General features: G+C 38.1%; 3 protein-coding genes across 3 annotated transcripts; all 3 read right to left on the bottom strand.

Moving 5' to 3' along the window:
* Positions 1 to 6,729: 6,729 nt before the first annotated feature.
* On the bottom strand, positions 6,730 to 10,729 carry pvalb4 (parvalbumin 4). The gene is made up of 5 exons (XM_051715161.1): positions 10,629 to 10,729; positions 9,815 to 9,881; positions 9,590 to 9,722; positions 7,355 to 7,464; positions 6,730 to 7,016 (listed from the first exon to the last, which is right to left on the bottom strand). The coding sequence occupies exons 2-5, from the start codon at positions 9,873 to 9,875 to the stop codon at positions 6,991 to 6,993; spliced, it is 330 nt and encodes a 109-aa protein (XP_051571121.1). The 5' UTR covers positions 9,876 to 9,881; positions 10,629 to 10,729; the 3' UTR covers positions 6,730 to 6,990.
* Positions 10,730 to 12,027: 1,298 nt separating this feature from the next.
* Positions 12,028 to 15,052, bottom strand: LOC127450795 (parvalbumin alpha-like). Its single transcript, XM_051715159.1, has 5 exons — positions 14,940 to 15,052; positions 14,240 to 14,319; positions 13,063 to 13,195; positions 12,852 to 12,961; positions 12,028 to 12,345 (listed from the first exon to the last, which is right to left on the bottom strand). Exons 1-5 carry the CDS (start codon positions 15,035 to 15,037, stop codon positions 12,320 to 12,322), a joined length of 447 nt encoding a protein of 148 aa, XP_051571119.1. The 5' UTR covers positions 15,038 to 15,052; the 3' UTR covers positions 12,028 to 12,319.
* Positions 15,053 to 16,003: 951 nt separating this feature from the next.
* pvalb5 (parvalbumin 5) lies at positions 16,004 to 18,401 on the bottom strand. The gene is made up of 5 exons (XM_051715164.1): positions 18,308 to 18,401; positions 17,884 to 17,963; positions 16,907 to 17,039; positions 16,646 to 16,755; positions 16,004 to 16,209 (listed from the first exon to the last, which is right to left on the bottom strand). Exons 2-5 carry the CDS (start codon positions 17,942 to 17,944, stop codon positions 16,187 to 16,189), a joined length of 327 nt encoding a protein of 108 aa, XP_051571124.1. The 5' UTR covers positions 17,945 to 17,963; positions 18,308 to 18,401; the 3' UTR covers positions 16,004 to 16,186.
* Between the last annotated feature and the right edge of the window lie 1,917 nt (positions 18,402 to 20,318).

Genomic DNA, 20,318 nt, shown 5'->3' on the forward strand with positions numbered 1-20,318 from the left:
GAGGAGACCCCTACCGGCCGCTAAAATGCGGTGGGGTCAAAGAGAAGACCGCCGTCCACGAGCGGGGAGGGACTCATTGCCGACCGCCTACCATCCACCAAAATGCAGCGGGGCGTTCCGTCTGCCAGAGGCCTGAGGACTGCCTCCGATCCACACGGGGAGGAGTGGCTGTCATCCATTAAAGGGTGGAGGGGTGACCGAGGAACAGGCTAAGGCGTATCAGAGAACCAGCGATTAAATTTTTTTTCTCTCTCTCTCTCCTCTCTCTATCCTGCTGTCGCTCCGTGTTGGCTTTTCCCTCTCTTTTTTTTTTCCTCCTCTTGTCTCCCTCCCAGGTCCGAGAAGGCAGGGCAGACCTGCCGGCAGGCGGGGCCGGAAGGGCACGCACCCCCCGGAAAGGGGGGGGGATCTACATCATGTCGGGGGCTCCCCGGCCTGAAGGAAAGGAGGGAGGAGTGTGGCAAGGAGTAGGGCAGGGCCGGGCCGTGATGACGCACGCCCGGCCCCTAATCAGGCTAATCAAGCCGACGAGAGGGATAAAGGCCGCCGGGAGAGAGAGAGCTACAAGTAGCTGCCCTGTATGTGTTTATGTTTGTGTGTTTTTGTTTAATTAAATATTACATTGATGCTTCTTCCAGTTCTTGCCTCCTCCTTTCCATTTTTGCCACATATGGAGAAAAATAAATCATATAGTTGGCGCTTTAATGTATCCCTTTTGCAAAATCCTGATTTCCAACAAATGTTAAAAGCTGAAATCAATGTTTATATGGAGACCAACTGGTCCTCAGTATCCTCTGTGGGCGTGGCTTGGGAGGCACTTAAGACAGTTCTTAGGGGTCGGATCATACAGTATGCCTCATTCATCAAAAAATCCAAAGCACGAGAGCTTGTGGAGTTGGAAGGGAATATTAAAAGTGCAGGGGCAGAACTGAAGCACCGAATGTCGTCTGATGGCCTCAGAGAATTGACCCGATTGAAATACAAATATAATACTATTTTGTCATGGAAGGTGGAGTTTTGGCTATTCAGGGCAAGACAGTCATACTTTGAGTTTGGAGACAAAGCAGGGAAGCTTTTGGCTAGATATATAAAGCAGAGAGAGTCTTTTTCTACCATTCCCTCAGTGAAATCTGCTGGTGGTGAAATTTTTACCTTGGCCATTGATATTAATAATGCTTTTAAAGAGGGGCCTGGGTAGTAAAGACGCTGACTACTACCCCTGGAGTCATGAGTTCAAATCCAGGGCATGCTGAGTGACTCCAGCCAGGTCTCCTAAGCAACCAAATTGGCCTGGTTGCTAGGGAGGTTAGAGTCACATGGGCAGTGTTGGGAGGGTTTCTTTTGAAATATATTCCATTACAGATTACAGAATACATGCTGTAAAATGTCATTTGTAATGTATTTCGTTAGATTACTCAAGGTCAGTAACGTATTCTAAATACTTTGTATTACTTCTTCAGCACTGGTAGATTTTTTCACTTGTTTTGACTATAAAAACTCTGCCAGCACAGTAAGACAAAATACACGTTAAAAATACATTCTCTGAAAAACCTAAATATCTTATGCAGTGTTGTTTCTAAAACAAGATAAATCAAACTGATCTTGTTTTAAGGATTTTTAGATATTTCTACAGGAAAACAATACAAAAATTATTATCAAGAATATGATTTTTGCCCTAATATCAAAGGTCTAACTAGAAAAAAAGAAATTATGATCCAACTTGAATTTTCTTGATAAAAAAAAATGATCGTGCCTGGTAACGTGTGCATGTAAAATGGCTAGAAATAGCATTTTAGCTTAGCGTAAAGCTGACAATTTACACAAGGTTTATTTCTATTTCTTCTGCTCCAAACTTACTTCAAATTTACTTCTCTGTCTGCTCGTATGAATGTAACACATCATAAGAAAGTGTTTCACCGCTGTTCAAATGCACTTTGGATCGCATCATTTATATGTATACATGTTTTCCATCTGAAAGGACTAAATATTAAATGAAACAAATGACAATAAAATGCAAAGTAATCTCTTCAGTAATAAAAATACATTTTGAATGTAACTGTATTCTAAATACCAATGATTTAATTTGTAACTGTAGTGGAATACAGTTACTTATATTTTGTATTTTAAATACATATTCCCGTTACATGTATTTCATTACTCCCCAACACTGTACATGCGGTAACTCGTCGTGGTCACTATAATGTGGTTCTCGCTCTCGGTGGGGCGCATGTTGAGTTGTGCATGGATACCACGGGGAACAGCGTGAAGCCTCCACATGCGCTATGTCTCCGCGGTAACGCGCTCAACAAGCCACGTGATAAGATGCACGGATTGACGTCTCAGACAGGGAGGCAACTGAGATTCATCCTCCGCCACCTGGATTGAGGCGAGTCACTACACCACCATGAGGAATTAGAGCACATTGGGAATTGGGCATTCCAAACTGGGGAGAAAAGTAGAGAAAAAAATAATAATGCTTTTATAGAATTCTATCTTGATCTCTATAGTTCCATGTCCTCATCTACTGAATTTTGTGGAACCTTTAGAACTCCCTATACTGACGACTGAGCAAAAAAATTCTCTTGATTCTGAGATAACTTTGGAGGAGCTTGGTGAAGTAATTAAGGCCTGGCCTACAGGCAAGTCTCCGGGGCCAGATGGCTTTTGCTATAGAACTGGCTCCACTTTTGTTAGAAGTTTATATGGAATCATTAAAGAATGGAAAGCTTCCACCAACCATGACACAAGCCCGGATCAGTCTGATTCTTTAAAAGGACAAAGAGTTACCGTCCAATTTCCCTGATCCAGCTAGACGTTAAAATATTGTCAAAAATTTTGGCTAATCGATTAAGTAAAGTTATAACATCTCTTATACATATAGATCAGGTGGGGTTTATTCAGGGCCGCAGTTTTTCTGATAACATTAGGCATTTCATCAATATCATGTGGTCAGTGGCGAATGATCAGTGTCCGGTCGCGGGACGCCGAAAAGGCGTTTGATATGGTAGAATGGGATTATCTTTTTAAGATTTTGGAAATGTACGGGTTTGGGAGTATGTTTATTGGATGGATTAAGTTACTTTATAGACACCTGGTAGCGCCAGTACAAACAAATGGATTAATTTCAGATTATTTTACTCTGGATAGGGGCACCTGGCACCGAGTTGCCCTCTTTCCCCATTATTGTTCTGTCTTGCCCTGGAGCCATTAGCATCCATGATAAGAAAGGAGGATGATTTTTCAGGGGTGATGGCAGGAGGTGTGGCGCATAAGCTTCTTCTTTACGCAGATGATATTCTATTATTCGTCTCCAACCCTTCTAGATCTATGCCTTGCCTCCACAGAATTATTAATTCCTTTTCTAAGTTCTCAGGATACAGAGTCAATTGGTCTAAATCCAAAGCTTTGGCCCTGACAGCGTACTGCCCGATAACGGCTTTTCAGCCAGGTGCCTTCCAGTGGCCCAAACAGGGCATTAAGTATTTGGGTATTTTATTCCCAGCAAATTTGTGTGATTTAGTTAGAGTTAATTTTGACCCTTTAATAAAAAGGTTTTCGAGCGATATGGGCAGGTGAGCTTCATTACATTTATCGATGATTGGGAAGGTTAATGTTATTAAAATGAATTGTATTCCAAAATTCAACTACCTGCTACAGTCTGTCCCTATAGATATCCCCCTGACTTATTTCAAGCAATTTGATAGCATAGCGAAGTCCTTCATTTGGAATGGGAAACGTCCCAGATTACATTTAAGTAAGCTGCATAGGCCGATTGACAAAGGTGCGCTAGGCCTACCTAGATTTTGTTTTATTATTATGCGTTCGGTCTCAGACATTTGGCTCATTGGTCGCTTCCACCTGAGAGAGCCCTTCCTGGTTTTGTATTGAACAGGAAGTTCTTGCCCCTATTTCGCCGTTGCAAAGCCTTTCTATCAAACTAACCGGAGAAGTTAAATTACACCACGTTATCTCGCATTTGCACTTGGTATGGACAAAAGTGTCCAGAGTGTTTAATTCTGACATTTATTTAAATGTTGCCTCAAGCTTATGGCTGAACCCCAAATTATGTATTAATAAGTCCCCTTTCTGCTGGTCAGAGTGGATTGTGAGGGAGGTTAATACACTCGGTGACCTATATGAGAGTGGAGTGTTGAGATCCTTCGAAAATTTGCTTTTGGAAAAGGTCATGAGGCATCAGTGTATTACTCCCTGCTAAGGAGCTTCAACTTCTCTCAAGAGATTATGGGAGAAAGATTTAAACTTTGTACTGGAGGAGGGAGTGTGGGCTAGGATTCTAAAAAACATCAAGTCTGCATCTAGAGATGCAAGGGTACGCAATTCATGATTTTACATTGATTCTATTGGACCCCCTCTAGATTGTATACGCTTGGTCTTAAAGACACACCCACCTGCTGGCGATGCCAATCAGTGGATGGAGACATAACCCATGTCTTTTGGGAGGGTGATAAGATCCAGGAGTTGTGGTTGAAGGTTCAGAGTTTTTTGTGTGATGTATTGGGCACTCAGGTATCATTTTGCCCCAGACTCTTTTGGGCGATGGGGCAGTCATCGATGTTGAGAATATACACATAAAGAGTTGGGTCCTAACCCGTGTCAAGATCACCAGACAGATACTTTTAAGGGGATGGAGGTCGGCTGGAGCACCCTCATTTCAGGAGTGGTGCTCAGAGATGGGGAGGGTGGTGGCCTTTGAAGAAGGGTCATTTAGAAGACTGGGGAGTTGAACTTATTTGTGGAGAAATGGGGTGGATATCTGACATTTCTGGATGTGTGATTATTATTATTATTATTATTATTATTATTTTGTTTTTGTTTTTTGTGTGTGTGTCTATAACCATGTACGACCACTGGGATGTTGTGGGGGGCCAGGGTGGGGTTGGGGATTGGGAGGGGTAATAGTGGGGGTTAATTGTTGATTCTGTGTATGTATGTTTTGTTTTTCTATGTTCAATATGTGAATCAATAAAAAAATTGTTAATCTGAAAAAAAAACAAAAAAACAACTGCCTAAGATTGTGTAGGTCCCCCTCGTGCTGCCAAAACAGCGGCAACCCGCATCTCAGAATAGCACTCTGAGATGCTATTCTTCTCACCACAATTGTACAGAGCGGTTATCTGAGTTACCGTAGACTTTTTCAGTTCGAACCAGTCTGGCCGTTCTCTGTTGACCTCTCTCATCAACAAGGTGTTTCCATCCACAGAACTGCCGCTCACTGGATGTTTTTTGTTTTTGGCACCATTCAGAGTAAATTCTAGAGACTGTTGTGCGTGAAAATCACAGGAGATCAGCAGTTACAGAAATACTCAAACCAGCCCATCTGGCACCAACAATCATGCCACGTTCAAATCACTGAGATCAAATTTTTTCCCCATTCTGATGGTTGATGTGGACATTAACTGAAGCTCTTGACCCATATCTGCATGATTTTATGCACTGCACTGCTGCCACACAATTGGCTGATTAGATAATTGCATGGATGCAATCTGGTGCCAGATGGGCTGGTTTGAGTATTTCTGTAACTGCTGATCTCCTGGGATTTTCACACACAACAGTCTCTAGAATTTATTCAGAATGGTGCCAAAACCAAAAAACATCCAGTGAGCGGCAGTTCTGTGGACAGAAACGCCTTGTTGATGAGAGAGGTCAGCGGAGAATGGTCAGACTGATTTGAACTGACAAAGTCTATGATAACTCAGATAACCGCTCTGTACAATTGTGGTGAGAAGAATATCAGCTCAGAATGCAATTCTGAGATATGGGTTGGCGCTGTTTTGGCGGCATGAGGGGGACCTTCACAATATTAGGCAGGTGGTTTTAATGTTGTGGCTGATCGGTGTATACAGTAAATTTGTTTTTGTTGCAGTGTGTTACATATAAACAGAAAATTCACATTTGCATGTCCATTTTTACACATTTCTTAGATGTAAAGTCATATATAGTGAACAGAAAATTGCCACAAATTGACCCATGCCAAAAAAAAAAAGAAAAAACCTGCAACAATGAAAAAACATTCCATTTACATTTACGGAATATACATATATGTCTGACAGATTTTGATAATTGAATGGATCATTTTGCATGTGATGGCTCACACGATGAAAGAATGTTTAGAAGCTGTGAAGAGTATGACAATTTCACTGAGAATCAACTCATCAGTTTTGATCAGCAAGCCACGCGCATTTAGTTATTGTGCAAATTGTTGACAATTGTACTTACTCTTTTGCACATATGAGCCAAAACACGTGCAATTTGCTTAAATAAATAAGAAATTCAAATCTGGTGTAAACAAGAAACTATTTGTTCAGAGATTTGAACAATGTTTTGAAAAAAAAAAAAAATTCTCATTCGAGAATTGAGCCAAAGGAATCCATCATCTATCTATCTATATGATAAATTTTACTTTCCTTGAGAAATTATAACCTTAAATGAATAAATGCAAGAAAACAAAAAACAAACAAATAGATAGATTAATTAATAAATAATAATAAAAATAAAATAAAGCTGGAAAGTTACTATTTGATGATAATAATTCTGTGGGGTTTTTAATAGGCAGTAATGACATAGATAAACTCACCAAGTATTGTGTTTTATTTTATTGTACATAAAAGCACCTTATTACTTGGAATTGTCATTATTATCAACTTTTTGCATACAGCTGTTTTAAGAAAGTATTGTTTGCTGATTTGGAAAAAGAAAGGAAAAGAAGTCGATATTTCAAAAGAATATTTATTCTTTCTTATCGTCCGTTCCCGTAAAAGTGCATCAGGTTTTACAGTAAGCAAAATTCATATTTAAGACAGGAGACACAACCGATAAATTCACAGTCATCGTTTTGACAGTGTGCTGCATGGGAGGAAACTTCTCATAAGCATCATGAGTAAAAAAAAATTATTTATAGTAAGATGAAAATGGGAGGTCTTGGGCAAAGTTGTTCCTTTAGAGCAAGAGGTGTTGTTGGTCAGAAGCAATTTATGCCTTAACCAAGGCAGCAAACTCTGTCGGGGAAAACAGAAAAAAGGTTAAACATTTAATTAAAACATGTTCTGTATATTATGTTAACCCTCTACAGTGTATGTTTTATTCTTGAAGTACAATAAGGTATAATGGGGTACATTAGGTTACATTGGGATGCACTGAGGTAAACTTGAGTACGCTGAGGTACATTGGGGTACACTGAGGTATATTGGCGTATACTGACATATTGACGAACATTGAAATACATTGGGGTACATTGAGGTATATTATGAAACAAAATAAAAAAGGGTTAGGACATTTGACTATGTAGAAAATTAAAAGGCAACTTTAATGTTTGAAATGAATGAAAAAGACTGACCATCAACTCCAATCTTGCCATCGCCATCAGCATCCCCAGCCTTAAGGAAAGTCTTGGTCTCGGCATCAGTCAGTGCCCTGGCACTGGCCTTAAAGTTCTGCAGGAACAGTCTGTCAAGATACAGTTCATCTTTCATCAGAACATGATTTGATTTTAACTGCAAGAAGTAGTTCACCAACAAAATTTTACAGTTTTGGTAGCTTGATAAATTAATTGACTTTTTTAATGTATTTTATTAAGTATTGATAACATTAAGTCAATTAGGCATGAGTGGTCATGCTACTGTATATTGTGAATATACTCATGGCTGAATTGTGCTGTTAGGCACAACGCACAGTGGAGTTTATTCACAAAAGTATATATAGCTAGACCTCAAGTGCCTTATTGCTTTGATAAAACAATTACTACATGATTAGAGTAATTAACATAATTTCATTAATTTAAATATCCCTACAATAACAGTTCGGTGCAATGCAGCAGAAATAATGATCCACTATGGGTGCTCCACGGTGACAAGAGCGTGGCCAGGAAATTACTTTTGGGTGGGCCTTAATAAAAATGGATGGGTCAAGTTTTCGCCCAAATTTTTATTTACCAACAGACAGAGAAGCGGCACATTTAAACAGTTCATTTAACACTTTCAGAAATCAGAATTTATGCATTTTTAAAGTACTTTATAAATATATATTTGAAGTCAAAGAATAATCTCTACTCTAATGGGTGGGCCTGGGTCTAATTTGGGTGGGCCCGGGTCCACCTCGGACCACCCTTGGCTACGCCACTGCCCGGTGATGTGGCGAAATGCTGTTTTGCTTCATCTGTCTTACATATTAATGAAGATTCCTCTAAAATTGTGCAGGTTGACAGTCTTTGACCGGGGTGGGGTGTGAGGTTGAGATGTGTGTGTGTGTGTGTGTGTGTAGGGGGGTGCTTTTTAATCAAGTAAATATTTTAGGTTTATTATTGAAAGTCAATTTCTGTACAGACACGTATAGTCATGGCTACAAAAAGCCATTGAAAACTTACACTGACAGTACCCATGAAAAAGATAGACACGTTGCAGCAGATATTTACAATTCTGGAACTGTTGACAGGTTTTGGGGTATGTTGTGACACAATATGAGGGTAAACTGTCACAATGGGATTCTATTATAGGCCTTTTAATGAATTTTCATCATCATTTAAACAGTAAAACCTTTATGAAACCCCAAATAATTTATGCAACAGCTAAAATAGCCAGCAGCCATATCACCCTGTAGCTCAAGACTGGTTGCCCACTGAAGCTAAGCAGGGTTGAGCCTGGTCTGTACCCCATGATGCTTCTCAAAAAGAGTAGGGGTGTAACCCTGGTGTCCTGGCCAAATTCCCCCATTGGCCCTTATCAATCATGGCCTCCTAATAATCCCCATCCATGAACTGGCTCAATCACTCTCCTCTCTCCTGTCCACCAATAGCTGGTGTGTGGTGAGCGTACTGGTGCACTATGGCTGCCGTTGAATCATCCAGCTGGATGCTGCACACTGCTGGTGGTTGAGGAGAGTCCCCTGTTCACTGTGTAAAGTGCTTTGAGTGTAGTGTCCGAAAAAGTGCTATATAAATGACCAAATGTTAGATATTGTTTTGAATGACCCAGTGACTGTTTATTTTCAGCCATAGTGTGATATTTACATGGCACCATAACATTTGAGGGAAGTGATATCTAATGTCACAACCCAGACTACACCACAGAAAGGATTACAATATAATATAAACACCCTAAACACACTACAAAAAGCAATAAATAGTGCTTAGGACCAGACCAGTTCTTAATTTCAGTGAAATAATGAGGAAAGAAGAATAAAATGGCATTTGGAAAAGAGGATGCCTTCAAATCATACACAGATATTTTTTATTCTCATGATTCTCATTTTCCGCATTCAGCCGGCAAACCTGAAATTACACTGTAGAATACCATGTCCAGATATTTCCAGATTTGTAATCTTTTAATGCAGTGATAGATATTACTACCTTAATGCTGAATGCTATACCGTGTAATTTGATATATACGGCTTGTATGCTCTATTAACCGCTGTTTTAATGCTTAACAGATCATTAGTTAAACTGATTTACTTACAAATAGACAGAACTGTTATGTAGCTGTGCACAAACTACTAATCTGTTTAGCTTTATAGAATGTTTCTTAGTAACTTATTTATAACGTACTCATTTATGAGAAAATCATTATGTTCCTCTTACTTGAGTTCATCCTCCTCAATGAAGCCACTCTTGTCCTGATCAATGATTGCGAAAGCCTTCTTAACATCATCGGAGGACTTGCTAGTCAGGCCGACCTTGGCGAAGAATGACTTGTGGTTGAAGGAGTCAGCAGCTGTGTGTGAAATAAATAAAAATAGATAAATAAACACTCTTCTTTAATAGAGGATAGTCACTGTAGGTGTTATATGACTCCTGGTATCTCACCCTTGCATGCCTCCAGTGCTGCAGCGATGTCAGCGTCGTTCAGGACTCCGGCGAATGCCATCTTTAGCTGAACCATAAAAATAATAATAAAACAGGAATTACAACAATATCAGATCATCAATTCAACAAGATGGTACATCAATAGCCAGTTCTCTCCAATAGTTTAGGTGTGTTTAGTCCAACTTGACTCAAAATAAAAGGTAACACAATATGGTTGTACACGTTGACATGACACATTAGTTAACATGAAATAACAATGAACAACACTTTTACAACACTTATTATTCTTGGTTAATGTTAATTTCCATATATATATATATATATATATATATATATATATATATATATATATATATATATATATATATATATATATATTACAATAAAATCTAGTTGAACTAACATAAACTAGCAATGAACAATAGTATATTTATAAATAAACATGAATTCATGATAACTATAATCAAGTTATCATGTAAAACCTAGTAAATGTGCTAATTTCTTAATTACATCTGTGCATGTCACCATTTACTACCATGCAGTTCAGTTGCCCCATAAAAACACAGAAAATCGGGAAGCATTTCACATGAGAAAATGAGTTATAAGGATGTAAAGTCCCAAAGGGTCCATTGAGGTCCTCTTTAAACAAACCAGCAGGCAAAGAAATTCCAAATTCAGCAGATTCAAATGCAAGATGCAAAATTAGAATTTCAGGATCCTTTTCTGATTGCTCCATAATAAATCTCTGCCAAATCAGGATGTCCCAGTCCAGTTTGTTTGTCCACAGAAAGACTGGGTCCCTGTGCAAACTCACCTCTGTTGTCTTTTGGTGTTGAAGGTAGTATCAGAAGACTTGAGCTGTGAACTGCAGTGCTCTCCGGGCCCCTGATCGGCTCCTTATATACCTTCAGTGACTCCAAATATGAATCATAGTGTAATGGAGATCCAGTGGATGAGGGGACAGTTGACATGCGTCCAGCAGAAACACAGTACTATATTTATCCTTAAAAATGAGATGCTTAAAAAGGTGCGTTTGAAAAAAGTCCATCATATACTTAAATGCTAATAATACCCGCTGCTGATAGTGCATGGATATATTCCTTTGGTCACTGGGTTGGAAAGATTGCATGAAGAAACTTTAGGCACATGGGACACTTTTCCAATCTCTTGTTGGAAGATTTCAGTTTTTGTTTTGGGTATGGAGTGGTTACGGCTGGTGCTTTATATGTTAAGTCTGATTATATTTCCAAGAGTAGAAATGTATAGCATAAATGACCATATTTCTGCATGAGACTTTGCTATATATTTTGCATTTGGTGAGTCATTTAAAACTTTTCTGTAAATTATTGAATTGGTTGAAAAGAAAATTCAATGTCTCTTTGGTTTTGAGAGTTGCATGTTACAATTAATGTCATTATATTACCACTGCTATGTGTTCTCCATTTGATTCATTGTAATTTTGAATTGATTGTGCTAGTACTTTATTTCCATGAAACTCTCAAGAAAGAATAAAGCAAACAGATTTGCCTCTTTTGATTAGCGATTAAACAGCTAGTTTTGTGTATTTTCAAACAACTCGTTATAGTAGAATATTTGTTACTAATGATTCAGACATGTCAAAAGCAATGCTGATTTCAGACAGCAGACGGCAGCAGACGGCCATAATGTCTGATTTCACAACAGCTAAAGCTAATCGAGCTAACGGTTCACTGTATGCTAAAAACTGAACTGTTTTTCCAGTATTTCTCTGAATGGTGTTTAAAAGCATAGTGTGGGCAATTTAAACTCTTTAATTAGAATGTTTCAACCATTTAATCGTCACTGTAAACAGTAAAACATTATTAGAGTTCACAGCCAGTAGCTTTAATGAAATCACACCAGGTGCAGAGTGTTTAGCAGGTTTTGGAAGACTAAACTTGGCCAGCGCTTTGTTCCTGTGCTCGCTGAGCTATTCTGAGCATTCGGGAAGCTGCCATGCACTCTAATTGGGCATGCGAAAACTATCATCTTCAAATCCCCTCCAGTGCATCTCAGCAAATCTCCAGGCCTTCCCTCGCCCAGCTGTTTGTCAAGAGTGGGCTCTTCCTGCAGGACATCCCTTTCACTCTGCATGCATTATCATAATAATACATTTCCCCGTCAAGCGAATGGGAATGTCACTTAATGGACAAAGCACATACCAAAAAGATAATAAAGTCCGTTCCAAAGACGTGTTACACCAAAACTATATTTATTCCTTGTTTTTCACTCTTCCCCAGAAGTGCATTCGAGATTGTACATTTGCACAAGCCAGTGGGCTTGAAATTAAACATCCAACTTACACAGACAATACCCTATCCAGACATCGTACTCAATATAGAGTAAACTGTCCACAAGTCATTCATAAATAAGATATATAGCCTATATATTTATATATATATATATAAAAAAGTTCAGTTGAGAAAGGTGTGAGCTGTCGTGAGTTCTGGTTCCTTGAATTTGGAAGGGTCTTGGTCAGATGAAAATTTAAGCCTTTACAAGAGCAGCAAACTCTGTGAGATGAGACAAAGATGAGACCTCCATTAGTGCATTCGGTTTCCAAATAGCATCAAAGGCTTACTTGTCTTGGTATACTGCGCTACCACTCGATTCTGCAGTAGTGTTGATGAAGATATCATGAGTAATGTGAGGAAATTTCAAGACCGCTGCTCAGTGTTCCTACACTCTTAAAAAGGAAGGTTTCAAAGATAACCGAAATGGGGTTTAACCACCTGATGCCAGAGGACAGCATTTTAAGTTCCACAAAGAACTGTTTTGCTTATATATACTGGTGTAAACCCATAAATAAATATGCTAAGGAACCTATGAACCATAGCCAACACAAGAACCCTGTCCAGAGAAAACGGTTTTTGATATGAAGGGGTTTCTTTGTTGACCCCACAAAAAACCATTAAGAACCTTGATTTTTAAGAGTGTAGAGCAGCATTTACCAGTTAAGACTTCCTTTATGACCTCATTTTAGATATAAAGGTGGATCAAAATCTAATTTGTTATGTACCTTCAGCTCCAATCTTGCCATCACCATCACTGTCACCAGCAGCGAGGAAAGCCTTGGTCTCTTTGTCGGTCAGAGCCCTGGCACTGGCCTTGAAATTCTGCAGGAACAGCCTACAAGAGGAGACATGTGATTCAATTCATTTAGCCAACAACTGTTTTTGGTTTAGATCATGAAATGTGAATGATTTATATCAGGTGTGTATGAGTCTCACTTCAGCTCCTCCTCCTCAATGAAGCCACTGTTGTCCTGGTCAATGATGGCAAAAGCCTTCTTGACGTCATCAGCGGATTTGGCAGACAGACCGACCTTGGCGAAGAAGGACTTGAAGTCAAACGAGTCAGCAGCTGTATGGAGAGAATATCATGCCACAATCAGTGTTCAAACTGTGCCTCATTTGTTTATGTAAAAAATGAATTAATTCAAATCCTCAAGACTACATATATATTACTGCTCACCATTAAAATTAAATCAACATTTTTCTGTTTTCTGTAATTATGTATATATATATATATATATATATATATATATATAAATACTAGAAATATTCTAGAATATTAAGAACTATTTTAGATGTTACAAATAATAATAATATTATTAATATTAAAAAATAAGAATTAATTGCATATTTTTTGCCTTAACATTTTTTATTTCAGGGATATTTTTTCACTTTCGGTGACATTTCTGCCCCAAGCCCCACTTAATTTCAGACTCTGGTATGAGATTTTTGTCTAAACACTTTTTTACACATTTAGACAAAAACAGCCACTAAGGACTGTACCCACTCTATTTCTTGCAATGTATATAAAAAATGCACTACAAGTCCAAAGTTTGGACACACTTGACTGAATTTACGTTTCTTAAAAACAAAAATCTTAAAATCCTTTAAATGCTTAAATGCTTAGTTTATGCCTATAAATTCTCAGCTACTTTAAAGAAGCAAAACTTTTATAGAATTTGAATTTGTTTCATATTTTGTGGTCAGTACATAATCCCCATACTTCCATTTGTGCTATTTCATAGTTTTGATGACAGTACTATTAGTCTATAATGTGGAAAATCTAATTGTAAAGAACTCTTAAGCATCTTAAGAAAAACGTTCCTTGTTTTGGATTTTATGCATCTATCTTGCTTATGACAATTCTTTAGATAACATTTAACTTATTGGTAAAACTGCCAGATATAGACATAATATAGTATACTGACTTTAATTATTTACTAATATAAAACTTAACTGATCATTAGTCCATGATTTTTTTTATTAACATATTTGAATGCACATGAACTGCAGATCTGTTAAATCTTATCAGCTGTTTGTTTATGATTTAAAGTTACTGTATAGAGTTACCTAGTTATTTCATAAAATGACCACGTGGTGTGTTGTGTCTTACCCTGGCAGGCAGCAAGAGCAGCATCCACGTCAGCTGCGGCGAGCATAGCGGCGACGGCCATCTTTCTGGTTCTGATTAAGCTGCAAAATAACAGAAATATTGGGTAAGGACAATTTGCAGATGGGGTATTAATATGATCTTTCATGTAATATACAAAAACACCATTCTATATTTCCCCAACTGGTTTAAAATTCTCTACTGATGTTACTGAGCAGTATTCATCCAAACTTCTAATTAAAGGTATCATGAACTCTCTGATTCATAGTGCTGTCATGGAAGATCAGAATTAAGTGCCTTCCAGCAGAAGCAAAGCAAAGATGTCTGCACATGTCAACAGAGGCCAAGTATACTAATCCACTAGTGATGGATTCTACACTAACTGATAGAAAACACACTTAGAAAAACACAATTCGTTTTACACCGCCCCTTATCTTTTTCTTAAACAACTAGTTGTCCACTGCGGCAAGCCGTCAACAATTCATTTCCAAGGTCTCCAGTCTTTAGTGTCTGCGTCCACAGCGGGATGTGACCCTGAAGATGCCTTGATGCTCTCCAAATACCAATATTACATATTCCAAAGTGTGCTGTGATGAAGCTCAGTAAAATTTCTCTGAGAAGCCTGATCATAGAGTATAAAAATGCTGGTGACCCTCAGTAGATGACTGCATCCATGGGTGATGGCAGTAGCACCCACACTCACCTTGTGCTTGTCCAAAGCGAGTGAAAAACCAAAGGAGTTAGTCGAGGTGTGACCAATGCTTCTGTGGAACCCTGCTTATATACCCTCACTCTCACCATTTACAGGAATCCAATGCTCAGTAACGGATACTCCATGTAGGACTAGGTTAGGAATAGTGTCGAAAAAATGTGTCCAGTAGTCAAGTTGGGCTATTTTTAGTGTCACAAATGATGCTCAGATCCATGTGTGGGACCCTATAGACTTCTCTAAAGGCCCTCCTTCCAGAGCGAGCTCAGGTTCAGCAACCATCCATTCACACCTTTTCACAGAACTCGATATTTCCATCTGGCCGTTTACTTTCATTCCCCCATAAACTAAAATCTCAGGACAAAAGGTGTGATATCAGCTCATGGATGTCTGACTGAGGTGGATCGTGTTTCTTTTCCAGGTTAGAAACTCTGGACGGAGGGCTGTTGCGCAATGCGTCTCAGAGCCATAAATCTTGTCATTGCGTGATAAGAATAATTCACACGTGAAAATGTACAAGTTTAGTTATAGTTATATGATCAAATTGAAACTGGAGCATGATTTTATGTTTATGTCACAAGATGGATTAGATATATTTATTATATTAATGTTCATTGAATTTACATGACTTACTTAAAGGAATCAGAATGATTGCACTGTAAATATGAAACCTTATTGAAAAAAGTCTTCCAACAGCTTAAAAGCCTTATTTTAAAAACTTTCCTATTTTATTTTATTTGACTTTATTTGACTTTATTTTTGTATTTTATTTTATTTTATTTTTGTTACTGTTTTTTGTTGTTTTTATGCTTTTATACACTTGAAAAGACCAAGCAAAGGTCAGTAAAATTGTTACTGTTCTTGACACATAATTTTAGTGAGCAGCCCTCGTTTTATTTTATTTTATTTTATTTTATATTATTTCTTAATCTTTATTGTTGTTTTCATACTTCCACTTGAAAAGACCACACCAAGCAGCGATGAGTAAAAGTGTAACCGTTCTTAGAGACTTAACTTTATTAAGCAGTTTCATATTCTATTATCATCAGTTACAGAAGCAGATTTATGGGTTTCTTTTGTTCCCGAACATGATTTACACAATTATGACAATGATTTCTTAAGCATTCCTTCATAAGCAATATAAAAAGCAACTCACAGATCATGTATGCAAAATAAATAAGAGAGAAACATGAAACGAATGTAGCAGAATGTTCAAGTCAGTCAAGACGTTCGCCACATATTCATTTAAGCAAGGAACAGAATTCTGCAAAAAAGAAAGAGAAAAAACAAATTAAAATTCTTCTTAATCACTTAAATTCAGAAACAGAATTGTGATTCATTCCATTACTTAATTGAAAATGTTCTAATATTTTGGGGATACATGCTAATATCAACATGTGGATACTTTTAAAATGCAAATCCAGTTATCTCTTTGTGGAGTCGAACACCCTGCATGAAAGACATCTTAATTTGACTGGGGAGGAAGAGAATTCCCAGTTAGAGATTTCCCAGTCTTTCACGATAATCAGAACGTCTGTATGTGTTTAAGTGACTAGAATTGGTGCAGTTCTCATTTGTACAGCTGATTATTCCCCAGGCTAAAACAGGAGCCAGACAGTAAAGGATGGGCCCTGCTTTCTATAGGAGTCGAGCTCCCAAGGGCCTATTTTGGAAGGGTCCAATTACTGATTTGACTTTACCTTCCATCCCAATTTTGCCATCTCCATCGCAGTCTCCAACTGCCAAGAGAGAGTTGGTCTCTGCCTCGGTGAGCTCTCGTGCCCCTGAGCAGAAGTTCTGGAGGAAACGTCTGGAGACACAATCAAAGAACAGCGAGAAATAATCAGAGGTTCACAATGCACCTTCTGCAAAATGTAATGTGTTAACAATCTTCTTGTTGTGTATCAGACTGATTAGAAACAAAATAGGATAAAATCTCCAAATAAACAAAAATGCTTTACTTTAGTTCCTCTTTTTCTATAAATCCACTCTTGTCCTGGTCTAAGGCCTTGAACACCTTCTCCCCATCTGAACTGGATTTACCCATCAGTCCTACTTGTTCAAAGAACAATTTGTAGTTGAACGATCCTGGGGCTGGAAAACAGCAAATTTGATGAAAGCAAAAAGTTAGAGGGAGAATTAGAGGAAAGAACACATGGAATTACAACTATTTGCCAGTTTTGACTTTACAGTTGATGTACACCAAATGTAGCTGCAGTACACTAACTAATAAAAAAATATACAGTATACTGTATATACAGTATATATATATATATATATATATATATATATATATATATATATATATATATATATATATATATAGATCCTTGAGGTAATATTCTGCACTACCGCAATTTTCAGTGTTGTTGCATTCATATTAAACCCATTTAATTAACTTCTAAATAAGCAAAACAGCAAAATTGTTCCCTTAATGTACATTCTCAAACATATGTATCAAATCTTTTCTAAGATTGTGCATGTGGTAAAGTTTACATTTGATAATATTTGAATAAAAGCATTGCATTGATATTTGCATTGGTTTGGAACGTGTGCTTTTGTTTGCCAGTTGAATTGCACATATTGTTGTGGTGCATAATTACACACGACTGCAATCTGAAATTTGCATGGCTGGTGAGCGTGTGTGGTCTCGGATGCTTGGCACAAACACACTGGTATCCTGGTGGCAACTTGCTCCCTTGCCCCCTGGCTGCCTGGAAACCTGGATCAACCCATCCCCAATGCACAGGCCTGAGGGTGTCTCCCTGTGCGCATGTGTGTGTGTGCTTGTGCAGCTGCAACTTATGAAGCTAGAATGCATGCACTAATGTATTGTTAGTGAGAATAACAGAAATGTTGTGTGTGTGTGAGTGTAGTTGCAGATGAGTATAGATATTAGTTATGTATTAGTATGTGTTGCAGCTACAAAATAACTCACCTTGACAAGCCTGGATAGCTGCAGAGATGTTGTCTTGTTTCAGAACCGCTGCGAGTGCCATTATTCTCCCAAACTAAATTCTGAAACAGAACATTACAATAAGAGGAGCAAGTTTTGTATCCGCCTACTTGCATATTTTCCCTGCATCAGCTACATGTTGTCTCATCATAGTCTGCAAATGAGTGCAAGCCAAGTTTTTCCAGTCATATTTTAATGTTATGAACAGAATCATGCAGTTTTTTAATAATTATGTTTCAAACAATGATGCTGCTAAGTTCATATTACTTCCTGATTAACCATTAGGAAAACATAAAGGAATGAAGTAATGCAACTTCCACCGTAATTTACGTGATTCTTCTAAACATACTTGACAAAACCAAACTGATTTAGAAAGTGCAATTTAAATCAAGAAGCGGGCACTAACCTTCTGGACTGGTTGTAGAAGTGATGTGTAACTGCAGTCTGTTTCCTCCAGAACAATGAACACAGAGATCCTCTTCTTCACTTCTGTAATGTAAAATGCACAGAGATGTGACGACCGTGCCCTTAAACCCAAGGAGACCTTCCTCACCACCAAACACCTCCCTCCTCATTAGCTAATCAGAGCAGATAATTTCTGACAGCTATTGGTTTGAAAGGATGTGATTTTTGCATACGTTCACGAGGGAGTCAGGTGAACTCCGAGGTCATTGGCTTGAGGTTACCACTGAGACCTGTAATGATGCTGGGGGGACACATGATCTGCCTTTGTTCTAGTTTGTGGAGGATGTATAATTGCACCATCCGCATCTCACAAAAAACAACACAGAAACAGCACCGCAGAGTTGATGATGATAATTCTGCATGGCTGGACTAATACATAAACACTGCAAATAAACTAAACGTTTCTGCTGAAATGAAAATATCCAAATACCAATGTGTGTAATAGACTGTAAAAAAATTATTGGTCACACTTTGCATTAATGTTCCCTTTTTAAGGGTATATAAAGGAGTTCATGACTGTAATAGTGAGCCATTTTACCTCACATGCTATAAATGCTTAATAACACTTCTAAAAGATTAGTAACCTATGGAAATGAATCTTAATGTAAAGTGTACACATATGAAGGATATATGTACATAGAAACCTGTACACTAAGTTCAGTATGGTATAATGGTCATCAGACTTTATTAAATGATATATGCTGTTAATGAGTATGAAGAGCTGAAAAGTGTTTTTGCAGAGAACTTTAGGTAACTAGGACTTGATAAGTTCGGACGACACTCTGAGTAGCACCATTATTTTGACATAAATGTGACAATAAAGTAAGTCAAGACATTACTGTGATGAAACATAAAGCAACATAATCCCTTCTTTTGAATCTCACTATAATAGTCTATTTTTGCTGCACTGTGACATAAACAATGGATAAGGGAATTTTGGGGCATTTTTGATTAATATGAATAAAGGTATTTTTATTTTTTTATTTTTTTATTAACAGTTTTTAATGATTCCATCCACAAGACAGACAAACACAACATAAAATAAGGAATAAATTATATACATTAAACCCCTCCCCCCGAACATCCCCCTACCCCCCACCCGACACAAACACGCACTACAGTGGTCACTTACAATTAGAGCATAAAAATAAAAAAATAAAAATAAAAACTATATATATATATATACATATATATATATATATATATATATATATATATATATATATATATATATACTTTCAAAAAACAAGAATGCACATACATATCAAACTAAAAATCCCTCTCCACTGCCCCTTTCCCGAGAACCCTCCAAAAAAGCCTAATATCCACCCCACTTACTATCAAACAAATCCCATTTTCCCAGCCTTCTAAAAATCGCCTCCTCAAATGCTGCCACTCCGCCCAACTCCCCGCACCACTCCTGAAACAAGGGTGCCCCAGCCGTCTTCCACCCCCTAAGGATAATTGTCTGCCAACCGTAACTCCGGCTAGGACCCATCTTTTTAAGTGACTATGCCCAATATTAATGACCGCCCCATCGCCTAAGATGCAGAGTCTGGGGCAAAATGAAAATTTAGTGTCCAATACGTCACACTTGGATCTTAACACATCCCCAAAAAACATGGGTTGTGCCTCCATCTTCTGTTTGGCATCACCAGCAATTGGGTGTGTTTTTAAGACCAAGTCTATACAATCTAGAGGGGGTCCAATAGAATCTATGTAAAATCTTAAATTGCATCAGACGCACCCTTGAATCTCTAGATGCAGAATTGATGTTTTTTAGAATTCTAGCCCACTCCCTCCTCTAATACCAAGTATAAATATTTCTCCCATAATCCCCAAGACTCTGAATTAGCAGGGAGTAATACACTGATGCCTCATGACCTTTTTCAAAAGCAGTAATCACCACTTCCAGAGTATCTGTCGCTTTAGGGGGGGTGTATGCTACTCCC

The sequence above is a fragment of the Myxocyprinus asiaticus genome, chromosome 13, assembly GCF_019703515.2.
Source record: "Myxocyprinus asiaticus isolate MX2 ecotype Aquarium Trade chromosome 13, UBuf_Myxa_2, whole genome shotgun sequence".
Lineage (NCBI taxonomy): Eukaryota > Metazoa > Chordata > Actinopteri > Cypriniformes > Catostomidae > Myxocyprinus > Myxocyprinus asiaticus.